General features: G+C 41.5%; 1 protein-coding gene across 2 annotated transcripts; it reads right to left on the bottom strand.

The window, feature by feature from the left end:
* Positions 1-220: 220 nt before the first annotated feature.
* On the bottom strand, positions 221-5,200 carry exd1 (exonuclease 3'-5' domain containing 1). Of its 2 annotated transcripts, none has more exons than XM_010879019.3 (11): positions 5,055-5,200; positions 4,589-4,657; positions 4,159-4,192; positions 3,921-3,988; positions 3,737-3,810; positions 3,340-3,426; positions 3,121-3,225; positions 2,210-2,290; positions 1,909-2,052; positions 1,587-1,778; positions 221-1,268 (listed from the first exon to the last, which is right to left on the bottom strand). In XM_010879019.3, exons 1-11 carry the CDS (start codon positions 5,176-5,178, stop codon positions 540-542), a joined length of 1,707 nt encoding a protein of 568 aa, XP_010877321.1. In that variant the 5' UTR covers positions 5,179-5,200; the 3' UTR covers positions 221-539. The 2 variants fall into 2 exon arrangements, with proteins under 2 accessions (XP_010877321.1, XP_010877320.1); XM_010879018.4 differs by having other exon boundaries at positions 3,921-4,000.
* Positions 5,201-13,453: the final 8,253 nt, after the last annotated feature.

Consider the following 13,453-nt stretch of genomic DNA (forward strand, 5'->3'; position numbering starts at 1 on the left):
GCTTGATGCATTTTGGGAATAATTCATTAGCTTAATGCATGTTATTTTGAGGAGTAAATGTGTCTCACCATTTACAATTGTTTAATATCTACAATGAACATGTTGTTTTGCGTATAGCATTGTCATCTTAGACGGCTGTTTTACAATGATATATAATACCCCTGCATTGAGTAGTATCAAAATAATTATTTGGACATTTCTATAGTATATGCTCAACTGATGTTTTATTATTAAACCTTGTAAATAAATGAACAATAAACAGCAATTTGAAAAAACGTAAAGCTTAAATGAACCCATGTACTTTTGATAAACCAAAATGTTCTACAACATACATAAATAATCCAATTTAAATATGTTAAATGTAAATACTGTGAGTACAATTTCCATTTGACACTGAAGAACTGAACTGAAACACTACTGTCTCCCCATCAAACATAGATGTTATTTATGTTGCTAACTAAATTGACAATATTCTGCCATCTAGTGGTCTTTGTAGAATTAACATTTTAAAAAACAACCATGCAAAGCTGGCCCTCTTTCTAGGTCTTTCTAAATGAACTGAAGGAGAGACTGAGAGGAGATGTGAGCCTTTGGGGTTTCTGGATGAAGGGGCCTCTCCCTCCACTGGCAGGAGATAATAAAGCCTGCTGGGGAGCAGTCTGCTGATGCACAACTTGCTGAACAGGGCTGGGTATTTGGCCTGGGGGAACAAGCACCTCCACCTTCCCAACTGGAACCTGTCTCTCCTTCTGGACCTGCGATGCGGACATCTGGAGAAGCAGGCCTCTTCCAAAGGAGCGGAAAGCAGGTAGGGTGGGCGAGGCTGGGTCTTTCATCGAAGACCTTCCTTTGCCAGCCATCACTATGTCCACAAGCCCTGGTGCTCCTAATCCCGATGTAGACACTGGGCTAAGGACTTCAGGTGGCTGTTTGCTGGAGCTCTGCTGGGCCTCTGACGTCAGAGCACTCGGCGTTGCATGGAGGTCAGTGACCCATGGGGTACTGATGTGACGCAGGGGCTCTTCTGAGGCCTGTAGCCTTGGTAACGGGACTAGAGTCTCCATTGCTGTGGGTACAGTGGATTCTGGTTGCCTTTGGGTGACTGTATCCTGGCCCTGCCCGTTTTGTGATGCTGTCAATGGTCTAGGGTTGGAGCGCTTCAGCCAACCCTGCTCAGTGACAGGGTAACGGTTGACAGCCCACTCCTGGCGCTCCCGACGCATGTGCACCAAATTCTGCAGCTCCCTGGGAAGCTCCAGAACATTGCTCTGTAGACACAAAGACTCCACTATTAACGCAGCCCCTTTACCTACCAACGGACAGATTTACTGCTATTTCTGTCTCAATTCAGTATGAAGGAAGTTAAAGGTTGACTCAAACGCCAGTGCTTGCTAACATAAGCGCAATGATTACACACTCTAGATAGCATTTACATAAACCGCACAAATAGACACACGTGAATATCCACAAGTTCTGCTGAAAACACAGAGTGCTGCTTTAATCCGAATACCTCTAGTCACAGGGATCCACACGGTTTTCCTTCAGGGAACATTTAGTACTTTTACAATGTGTGTTCTGTAGCTCACCGATCCAATGAGCTGCATGTGGACCGGTTCCTCTCGGCTGCTGCTCAGGCAGGAGTCCACCAGGCCGGTGTATTCAGCCATGAGGGCGTCCAACAGCACCAGCCTCAGAGGCTGCAGATGGATAACCGACAGAGCCATGACCTTGAGCAGGGACGTGGGGCAGGGACGCACATACCACACCTCTTTATCCTCCTGCAAGGCGGAGTTCAACAACAACACCACACCTTATTGCAACCTCGAAAACATCTCACAGCAGCTCTCTGTACCACCCGGAAACCAAGCAGGAGACACACGGGCAGTTGTGTTACATTTCGTGCACAACCTTGGTGAGCTGAGACTTGATCTTGAGAGAAGAGAGTCGCGATGAGGACACCTTCAGGTGTAGACTCACCACCTCCTGTAGGGTGCTAACCCTGTCTGGCAGGAAGCCACCTGTCTCTGTGTAGAAGCACAGAGTATCTGCCACCTATTGAGATTCAAATACATTAGCGACAAGCTACGGTGCACGGCGCTTGGCATGATGTCCACAGGTCAATCAGGATAATGTCTCAGAAACAGAACTCTAATGCGCCACACCAGATAAGGAACCTGTAACAGCCGTTCGGTGGAGAACACTACATTACCTGAGTGTCAAATACGTTGCAGAGATTCACACCAAACTGAGCCATAAGGCATCCAGCAATGCCCCGGCAGTCATGGGTGACCTGAAAAAGAAACTCTCATGGACAGATTCTAATGGACAGATTAAATGGTGGGAATCGGTCAAGGTCCACAGAGCATTAGGTGATTACAAGCGGACGTTATTACCGGCTTTGGCTGTTACCGGGATAATGACGAAGCCGGTGCGAAAACGGTTGACTAGACGGCACGGCCCCCAAGTTGAACGCTGTTTCATAACATTTCAGGAAAACTAAGGTGTGCTTTTTGGCCTTTGGTAAACAGATGAAATTAGCAGAGAGGCAGTTTCCTTTGATGAGGAGGAATTCGTAACACACACTATCCTTAATACTTGTACATTTTCTGCCCTCCTCTGTTTGCCTTCATTGCACATTTAGTGTTGCCATTTGTACTGCATTTGCCTTCATTGCACATCTTCACATTCCACTTGTAATATACATACACTTAATACTTGTAAATGTTCTGCCCTCTTCTATTCGCACTTCTGGTTAGATGCTAACTGCATTTCGTTGTACTGTACAATGACAATTAAGTTGAATCTAATCCAATACATTTCTGGTATTTCATTGTCTTCTACTCACAGAATTAATGCAACCTGGGACACCATGTGAGTGCAATGAAGTTATCAGCCTTCCCCCACCAGAAGTAACACAGGAAATTAGACTTTTACCTCAGTGTAACCAAGATTATGAAAAAGATCACAGAATTGTGATGATATGGCAAACTCTCCAGTCTGTATTTGTCAACTTTAACCTGTGGTTATTTTGCAGGATCATAGACAGACCTGTTTGTATTTGTCACCTTTAATATGTGGTTATTTTGCAGGATCATGGATAGACCCGTTTGTATTTGTCACCTTTAATATGTGGTTATTTTGCAGGATCATGGATAGACCATTCTTGAAGGCCCGGGCTCCAAGCAACAGGATGTCAAAGAGGTACACCTTGTTCTTAGTGGCAATCTACAAAGAACATTGGAAATATTTCAAGTTTAATTGGTAACGAGTAATAGTTAATATGAAATAGAAAATGAAGGTATATTCTGTATCAAAAAGCATACAAAAAATAACTCCCACCTGCAGCCAACAGAGTCTCTCGTGCTGGAATGCCCCGAACCCGTCAGCTCCAATCCCGATCACCTGCTGTCTCTGAATGTGCATCACCTGGACGGAGAGAGCATGAGCTAGCAACTTAATTAAGCAATAAGGCACACTATATGGTATATGGCTAATGTAGCTCTACAGCTAAAAGTGTTTGAAGAAACAACGCTTTGCAGAGTGCCTGAATACAGCACTTTGTTGTGGTATATTGGCAATATATCACAAACCCCTGATGCCTTATGTCATTACAAACCTGTTACTCCCTTGGAATCAGAATACCGCAGATGTTATCCATGTCTGTACGCAAAAAAGCTATGTTACGTGAAGCTTCCATACAGAAGCAGAGCAGTGATTGTGAGGATTAGCTACTCACAGCAGGACCAAACTTTTCATGGAACTCATCAATGACCACAAAGTTCACATGGCTCTCATCGTCGTCATCAGCATCTAATAACGGGAGACGTCTGTTACATAGAATATATTCAACCAAATACAAGCCAATGGTGCGAATGAGACTAAAAGTGTACAATTGTGCATGAAAACTTCAGTCAACTCACCCAGAACGATACCTTTCATGTAAGGCTGGAACTCTGCCACAGTCAGCTGTCCTGGAAGTCCATGGTCACTAGAGTTGGGGCTAAAAAATATTGATCACTATTGCAAGCAAAATGTCAGTTTCTTTATTGCATACAATATATTAACAAGAGTATGCTATTATAAAATAGTATGACGGACAGAAACATCACCATTCCATGGTTAGATGGAATGGCCAAAATCACACAGGCAAGTGCTTACCCAACATCGGCCTTTGACACATGAGGGAATTCCACTGAAAGATAAAAGGCTAGCTATTAATTTCAAATAGCAAAAACTAGCCTTGGAAAGCTTAACATCATGTACACAGTAATAACTGTAAGTAAAGCAATTTCAACAATTTGTCCCAAGGTATTTGATACACTCCAGCAATGACTGAAACCAATTAAGCAGCATGTCCTGCTGTGATTTCTTGCTGTTATCGGTTCTCATGGAATGGTGGTAGTTTGTGTTGTACAGCAGTTCTCAATAAAGTTAAAAAAAAATCGAAATTCGAAAGTACAGAGATGTTTCTGACCAATTCGCATAGACAGTTATTCCAATTGTAGGGCTAAGCATATTATTTCTAACAGGTAATATGTTTATAGTAACAGCTGACAAAGTGCATGTTTCTGTGATTTAGGCCACCTACCATTCAGAATTTCATGTCCAAAGAATAGTTTCACTCCAGGGAGTTTTCTTCCATTCTTAAAATTCACAACTGAAACAGATCCATACACTGTAGATTACTACTGTAATTTCACAAGTTTGAGTCAAGAAATCAAATTGCAGAGGTCGTCATTGGTGGACTGGCTTAGTTGAGCAACAAATTTGTTAGGAGAATGTTTTATGACACAATTATCACTATATAGTAAATTAGTCAGTACTCATCAGGCGATCAAACCATTATTAAGATATGCTGTAGCCTATGATGGCCTCTGCTTGCAAGCTAACTAGCTAAAGCTAATTAGCTAACGTTACTGTACTTAGCAGGTTAGCTGAATTGATTGTGATCAGCTAACATGGACATTGAGCAAAATATGACAACAAGAAACTGAAATACTAATTGGTCAATATAATGGAACGTAAATATTAGCTGGGGAATTTATTTTTCCTACCGTCCTCTAAAACCACTGTTTTGTTGGCATTGATCCGCTGAACATTGCCAAGAAAGGTCCCAGATTTGAGGGTCAATTTGATGCGCTTTCTTTTAAAGATTTCCATGAATTGAAAGTCGGCCATTATCTATGAGAAGTTTCGCTTGCTGTAATGGGAAGCAAAGATAAAGCTACTAAGCTAATAAATCAACCTTTGTTGATCCCTGTCAGCAGACTGTGCAGCCTTGACCAAAGCAAGCGAGTGAAATCAATCAAACTAACAACGACGGCCAGGGGGAGGAGTGTGAGGTTGAAAGGAGCCAGGCCCTTTCTGGGACAGGTATCATACATAAAAAATTGATTCTTTAAACGTTTATGCATGCATCGTCTGTGTATTTGTGCAACCTAACAACATTTATCTGAGAATAGGTTTTTGCATACAGCTGCGGTCTATACGTCGGAAAATATTTTTCAAAAAGCAAAGATGCAGTATCAAGACCGGGATTATCATCATCGATGACCTTAGCCTACTCGTTTGAGAATAAACAACCGTCACTCAAGTGTTGTCGGAGTTATATGAAGGTTGTATTTCCCAATGGAACATTTCTATTTAATGACCCTCTAATTTTTCTGTGAAATGTTCTTACACGAGGTGCTGAGATGTAACGTTTCACAGCCGACCCTTACGTTTCACAGCCGACCCTTACATCTTCAACAAATAGATACATTTTTGACAATTTACAACAATGATAATCAATAAGACTAAAGCTACTGTCTGACCAATGTTCAATGTTAAGCCAAGCTTCTTAGCAATGATACAAAACGTATTTATTTGGCTAAAATCGTAGGCTATAGCTTGAAGATTTGTTCTGGTTCAAAACTATTGGAACTGAATCATGTTGGATTGACCAATTCCCATTTTCCAGTATCAGAAGTCTTGATTATTACTTAACGAGATGCAAAGCACTTTGGAAAGCAGGTTGTTACAATCATAGGGGGTTAGTCAATATGGGAAAGGAAATAACAATCTTAGAAAACTATTTCAAAAAATGTATGTTTTTAGGATTGACCACAATGAACCTGGCCTCAATTGAAAAAACTAAAATTAGCAACAGTAGGCTGTATAATCCCTTCCATTTCATAACCCAGTCAAATACAATCTACTTTAAACATTATTAAAGTAATGTGGGGTGTGCATATAGGGAAGTATTGTAGCTGCAAGAAGACGCAGTCATAACTTGCTTAACCCAGTGTGTGGACTACAACTCACATTTGAAGAGTTCATCTAATAAAACCAATAGTTTAGAAGGTAGGAAAGTGGTGGATTGAGGGCTTAATGTTATGATGATTGGCAAGACTCATCAGTTGTAGAGAGCATGTTTATGTTAATGCATTAAGGTTTGAGTTAGCTTGGACAATAATTTTACACATGGAACTTTATCAGTATAGAATGTCATATACACGGCCTTCAGATAATGTCATTATTATGATATATTACTGATTATCTCAAATGAAAAATAATATAGGACACACTCATTAATTTTCCTAGGTTGTTTCTTTGTAAAGCTTGAAAAGAAATAAGCGAACGCTAACCACATGAGGGCAGGCTTGAGGCATTTGGGGCCTCAAGATAAATCACATTCATTATGCAAGGCACATTAGCCCTCTTCAAATATAAACATTGACTCAAATGAGTTGTCAAAAGTCAGAGAGCATAGGTTGAATTATGTTCTCAGTCATTATAAAAATCAAAGTCCTATAGTTTCAGCAAATGCACAAAGCATCAATCTTTAGTCATATAGTTAAGGGTGAACTAAAGGTTGTAAGAAGTATCTGAATTAGAGGATTAGGCCGGATTAAAACAACGTAGGCCATGGTCCACGCAAATGCACAAAGAAAATAGGAACTTCTAAGTTTCAGTTTCTGTATCATTTTTTTCCCAAAATAAAAGTAAACAGCTTAAATAACTAGCCAGTAATAACACAAGCAGCTTCTTACTAACATCTTATATGATAAGCATCTAATAGTAGCCGCAGGTATAGTGTTCAAATATTAAACCTGTGTTTAAATGGCTGGTCATTTTTGTATTTTAAAATACATGCCAACATTCCCATTGTGTAATTCCAAATACATTCCAGTATTTGCCTAGTTATGTATTAAAGGTGCCAAACAAATCATGTTAGTTATGAAACTGGATGATATTTGGATGAAATTAGATCAAAGCTGCATGACCAAAGTATTGCAATGGGGATAGACACAGAGAATAGACACAAGACACATGGCCCTGGAGGGTATTTTGTTAACAAAAGAGAAGGAGCGAGTGGGGAAACTCCAAAGGCAAATTGCTCTGAAAGGGGAGGATGTGTCGTCCCTTGGGGTAGCTTAACAGTGGTGGTTTTGAAGTAATGGGTGTGGGCAGTCGGTAGATGGGCAGCCTCTGCACCCTTTGGCTTTAGCCTGTCTTCCACCCTTTTACCCTCTTGTGTTGCTGGGGCAGTGCACCGTCATGGGCTGTCAGATATGGTGTCATGTTCTTGCTTCTCCTCTTTTCTTCTTGCTCTTCAGCCTCACCTTTACCCTCCTAAGCCCAGAGCTGCTCCTCTGGGGCCTTTATATAACCGCCCTGACAAGGTTCTGATGGGAGCAAAGCAGGGCCAGCGCATCCCCTGCAAAGCTGCCTCCAGAATGTTCCATCACCTGCTGGCATTTTCCTCTGGGAGTTTTGGTGAGATGCTGACGCAGGACAGGGCATGTTTAGCACAACAGTTTGAAACATCAATGTTGCCTCTGCATTGTCTCCTACCTCATGTCAAACACTTGGATTCAGGAGATTGGACTATCAAGGGCTTTATGTGACCTAATGTAAAGATGAATTTATATATGCCTAGTGATAATGCCTTATTAACTTACCTAATGTTAATAAATACAACCTTGTAACTAAATGCATGTTTGCAGAAATGGTCTGGTTTTAATAATTAGTTAGCTTCTGAATTGGTGCCAACATTTCCCTTTAGGCTGTAAGTACATAGTGTTACAGAGAACTTTATTAATCTATGGCAAAGATACTTATGTTCTTCACGTTTCTCCTTTCATCTGTGCCTTTTATTTAGTTAGTGGCTAGCTAGGTCTTCAGCCAGCTTGGAGAAAAATGGTGGAATGCTTGTTCAAAACTCTGACGCAGTTGTCATGTCAACGCATCTGTTAGTGCTGCTGAAACCAGAAGAGACTCAGTAAATGTGAGATCTCAGTAAATGTGAGATGTTACATTGGAGTCATTTAGCAGATGCTCCTCTGCAGAGGGACTAACAGTTAGTGCATTTATCTGCATGAGATTCATTTACTTCTACACTGATCTCTGCATCCAAGTTACATGACATTAAAGAAGTCAAGCAGGAATATACATTCTTTGTCCACTTCATGTTTGTTAGCCATTCGAAAATGTACACTGTATGCAGTGTGGCAGTGCCCATTATCCTGCTGAAAGAGGCCACTGCCATCAGGAAATACCATTTCCAATACCTGGTCTGCAACGATGTTTAGGTAGGTGGCACATGTCAAATTTACATCCACATGAATGCCCGGACCCAGCGTTTCCCAGCAGAACATTGCCCAGAGCATCACACTCCCTCCACCGGCTTCTCGTCTTCCCACAGTGCATCCTGGTGCCATCAATTCCTCAGGTAAATGGCACACATGTACAGTGAGGGGAAAAAGGTATTTGATCCCCTGCTGATTTGCCCACTGACAAAGAAATTATCAGTCTATAATTTTAATGATAGGTTTATTTGAATAGTGAGAGACAAAATAACAACAACAAATCCAGAAAAACACATTATAAATAGATTTGCATTTTAATGAGTGAAATAAGTATTTGATCCCCTCGCAATCAGAAAGATTCCTGTCTCCCATGTCTTTTCTACAGGTAACGAGCTGAGATTAAGAGCACTCTCTTAAAGGGAGTGCTCCTAATCTCAGTTTGTTACCTGTAGAAAAGACACCTGTCCACAGAAGCAATCAATCAGATTCCAAACTCTCCACCATGGCCAAGACCAAAGAGCTATCCAGGGATGACAAGATTTGTAGACCTTCACAAGGATGGGATTGGCTACAAGACCATCGCCAAGCAACAGTTGGTGTGATTATTCCCAAATGGAAGAAACACAAAAGAACTGTCAATCTCCATTGGTCTGGGGCTCCATGCACAATCTCACCTCATGGAGTTGCAATCATGAGAACGGTGAGGAATCAGCCCAGAACAACACGGGAGGATCTTGTCAATGATCTCAAGGCAGCTGGGACCATAGTCACCAAGAAAACAATTGGTAACACACTACGCCATGAAGGACTGAAATCCTGCAGCCCCCGCAAGGTCCCCCTGCTCAAGAAAGCACATGTACAGGCAGTCTGAAGTTTGCCAATGAACATCTGAATGATTCAGAGGAGAACTGGGGGAAAGTGTTGAGGTCAGATGAGACCAAAATCAAGCTCTTTGGCATCAACTCAAATCGCCATGTTTGGAGGAGGAGGTGCCTATGACCTATGACCCCAAGAACACCATCCCCACTGTCTAATCCCCACCGAGATAGAAACATTATGCTTTGGGGGTGTTTTTCTGCTAAGGGGACAGGACAACTTCACCGCATCAAAGAGACGATGGACGGGGCCATGTACCGTCAAATTTTGGGTGAGAACCTCCTTCCCTCAGCCAGGGCATTCAAAATGGGTCGTGGATGGGTAGTCTGACAGCTGAATGACAATGACCCAAAACACAAGGCCAAGGCAACAAAGGAGTGGCTCAAGAAGAAGCACATTAAGGTCCTGGAGTGGCCTATCCAGTTTCCAGACCTTAATCCCATAGAAAATCTGTGGAGGGAGCTGAAGGTTTGAGTTGCCAAACGTCAGCCTCGAAACCTTAATGACTTGGAGAAGATCTGCGAAGAGGAGTGGGACAAAATCCATCCTGAGATGTGTGCAAACCTGGTGGTCAACTACAAGAAACATCTGACCTCTATTATTTCACTCATTAAAATGCACATTCATTTATAACATTTTTGACATGCGTTTTTCTGGATTTTTTGTCTCTCACTGTTCAAATAAACCTACCATTAAAATTTTAGACTGATAATTTCTTTGTCAGTGGGCAAATGTACAAAATCAGCAGGGGATCAAATATTTTTTCCCTCACTGTACATGTCCATGTCCACTGTCCATGTGATGTAAAAGAAAACGGGACTCATCAGACCAGGTGACCTTCTTCCACTGCTCCAACGTCCAGCCCAATATGCTGCAGGGTATGTTGTGACACATTCTGCTTGTAGCTTTGTTCATCAATGAGCGTTGGACGCCCAACACCCTGTCACCAGTTTGTGGTTTGTCCCTTCTCGGACCACTGTCGGTAGGTACTCACCACTGCTGATTTTAAGGTTTTACTCTTAACCTATGAATCAATACATGGACTTGCTCCTACTTACCTTGCTGAAATTATCCAGCCATACATACCTACACGTAACCTTAGATCGCAAGATGCAGGCCTTTTAATTGTACCTACAATTTCTAAACAAACAGCTGGCGGCAGGGCCTTTTCTCATAGAGCTCCACTCCTGTGGAATGATCTGCCAATTAAGGTTTGAAATGCAAACTCAGTGCAAACTTTCAAGTGTCTACTAAAAACTCATCTCTACAGCACGGTTTATAATTAGGTGTAGCCTGGCCCGGGGGCGTGAAGGTGACCAGAAAGGCTTGATACTGTCCACCCTTGCTGTCTTGCCAGGTGGGCTCTCGTCGCCACTGGGATGCCCTCTCTCCAATGCCTTTCGGGGGAAGAGTCACTGGCTTGTTGTTGACTCTCTGTTGCGCACTTATGCAATTGGGCTGTACGCTGCTGGCAATACTCGGCCCTCATTCAGGGGGGTTGCGGTTGGTGGGTGTCCCTTTGGTTGATACCTGGCAATGTGGGTGGATTGATTTCCTGCCTGTTGGGCCCTGTCCGGGGCCTCCCCCGGGTAGGGCCACAGTGTCACCGGACCCCCCTGTCTCAGTTCCAAGGTGTTACGCTGCTATATTATTGTGCTGGGGGATATGAGGAATGCACTACTAACTTTTTTTTCAGTCTCCTCCAGTTTTAAATTTTAGGAGGAGATGAGGTCCTGGTCCACAACTGCGGATTACCTGGTTTGGGGGGCCCATTGCTGTCCCTGTCCTTGTCCACCTGGTCATACTTCTGACCTAGTCTAAAATCAAATAGACTCTGGATTTAGCCCAGAGAAATGTTTTTATTATTCCAATTGGACTCTTAATATCTCACCCGGCACAGCCAAAAGAGGACTGGTCACCCCTCTGAGCCTGGGTCCTCTCTAGGTTCCTAAAATTCAACCTTCTAAGGGAGTTTTTCCTAGCCACTGAAATTCAACACTACTGTTGTTTGCTCCTTGGGGTTTAAGGCCGGGTGTCTCTGTAAAGCACTTTGTGACAACTGCTGTTGTAAAAAGGGCTTTATAAATACATTTGATTGATTAATTGCTGATGGGGAGCACCGGACAAGCCTTGTTGTTTCAGAGATGCTCTGACCCATTCATCTGGCTCTTGTGAAAATCACTCAGGTCTTTACTCCTGCCCATTTCTCCTGCATCCAAACATTGACTACAAGAACTAATTGTTCACTTACCATCTAATCTACCCAAACCTTGACATGTGCCCTTGTTAGGCGATGATAAACTCGTTTCATCTGTGAGTGGTCATAATTTTTTGGCTCATCAGTGCATACATGCATCATGTGGGTATGTGTGCAACAAATGTTCAATATTAACTTTTGGTTCCTATTTTCATCATGCCTTTCACACATCACATTTGATTCATACATTGGATAAATCAACAAATGCTCAACAGAGAATGTACAGACTCTGCAATGCATCGCTACCGGAAAAACTAGGCGTTCCATTGAAAATGAAGGTAATTCTTGGTAATTCCAAGAGCCTTGGAAATCATTTATCGGACATTGTATTCTCAAACGTGCACTTGAAATAGGCTTCAATTGTTGGAATTATGGAGATATTAAAGCATTGCCAATAAACAATAGTAAACAATAGGCTGAGCAAAAGCAGCATGGTAATCATTTTTCACTTGCTAGTATCCCTCTACACAGGGCTTGACCATAACATTTGAGGCCCCTTACACTTTTTGTCATGGAGCTAATTGCTTTTTAAAGAGATTTCCAGCAATCCAACACTTTAAATTGGAAAGAGACAACATATGCTGCTTTACACAACTGAGTAGGTCCAGGTAAAAAGGTTATATCTAAGATATCAATAGTTCAAAGGGATCTTGAAGATGAATTGGAATGACTGGAAAATTTGATATTTGATATTTTTAGCAGAATGGAATGTGTCAAGTAAGACAGATTTTTTTGTGTGTATATATATAGGTTATTGTAAGGTTTTTATTTTTTCCCCCTCAAAGATTTTCAGTTGAATTGTTCACAATATAGGTCACATTAAAAGTGGAAAAAGTTCTGACATGATTTATCTTTGTTTCATTCTATTACATCACAGAAACCTGGCATTTTAACAGGGGTGTGTAGACTTTTTATATCCACTGTATATATATATATATATTTATATTTATATTTATATATACACAGCTCTGGAAAAAATTAAGAGACCACTGCACCTTTTTCTTTCCTTTACTTTTCCAAAAAAGTTGAAAAGACCACATTTGCAGTGAGAACAAATTTGACCACAGTGAGACCAGGGGTGAACATGTGATATCGAGATTGGAGGGGACAATTACATAAAATGTTCTCAAGAGCAATTTTTGAGGGGGACACCAAAAGTAGTGCTGTAATACTGTTTTAGTTTGCACCATCGGTTTGCTTGCTACTGTAGTTCTGCAAATTAATCTATTGTACTGTGAACCCTACCAACATAAAACATACTGACTGGATGAACCCCACGTTAGCTACATGCATTGAGTGCCTATCAGAAGGTAGACACGAACACTGTCACCTTGCCAGTTAAGATAAACTACATACACTGCACTGGAAGCTTCTCTCATCGACTCCAACTTTTTTGGAAAGGAAAGGAAAAGTTGCAGTGGTCTCTTAATTTCTTCCAGAGATCTACATATATATACAGTGGGGAAAACAAGCATTTGATACACTGCCGATGTTGCAGGTTTTCCCACTTAAAAAGCATGTAGAAGTCTGTCATTTTTATCATAGGTACTTTTCAACTGTGAGTGACGGAATCTAAAACAAAAATCCAGAAAATCACATTGTAGGATTTTTAAGTAATTAATATGCATTTTATTGCATGACATAAGTATTTCATACATCTACAAAGCAGAACTTAATAAAATGGTACAGAAACCTTTGTTTGCAATTACAGAGATCATACGTTTCCTGTAGTTCTTGACCAGGTTTGCAC

Source organism: Esox lucius, chromosome 15, assembly GCF_011004845.1.
Source record: "Esox lucius isolate fEsoLuc1 chromosome 15, fEsoLuc1.pri, whole genome shotgun sequence".
NCBI lineage: Eukaryota > Metazoa > Chordata > Actinopteri > Esociformes > Esocidae > Esox > Esox lucius.

What these genes read in the sequence shown, in the direction of transcription:
- exd1 (XM_010879018.4), bottom strand. Translation starts at nt 5,178, where the DNA reads ATGGCCGACTTTCAATTCATGGAAATCTTTAAAAGAAAGCGCATCAAA. An exon ending in AACAGTGGTTTTAGAGGACG is followed by an intron (nt 4,658 to 5,054) that starts GTAGGAAAAATA and finishes GATCTGTTTCAG; the next exon opens with TTGTGAATTTTAAGAATGGA. An exon ending in CATGAAAGGTATCGTTCTGG is followed by an intron (nt 3,811 to 3,920) that starts GTGAGTTGACTG and finishes TCCCGTTATTAG; the next exon opens with ATGCTGATGACGACGATGAG.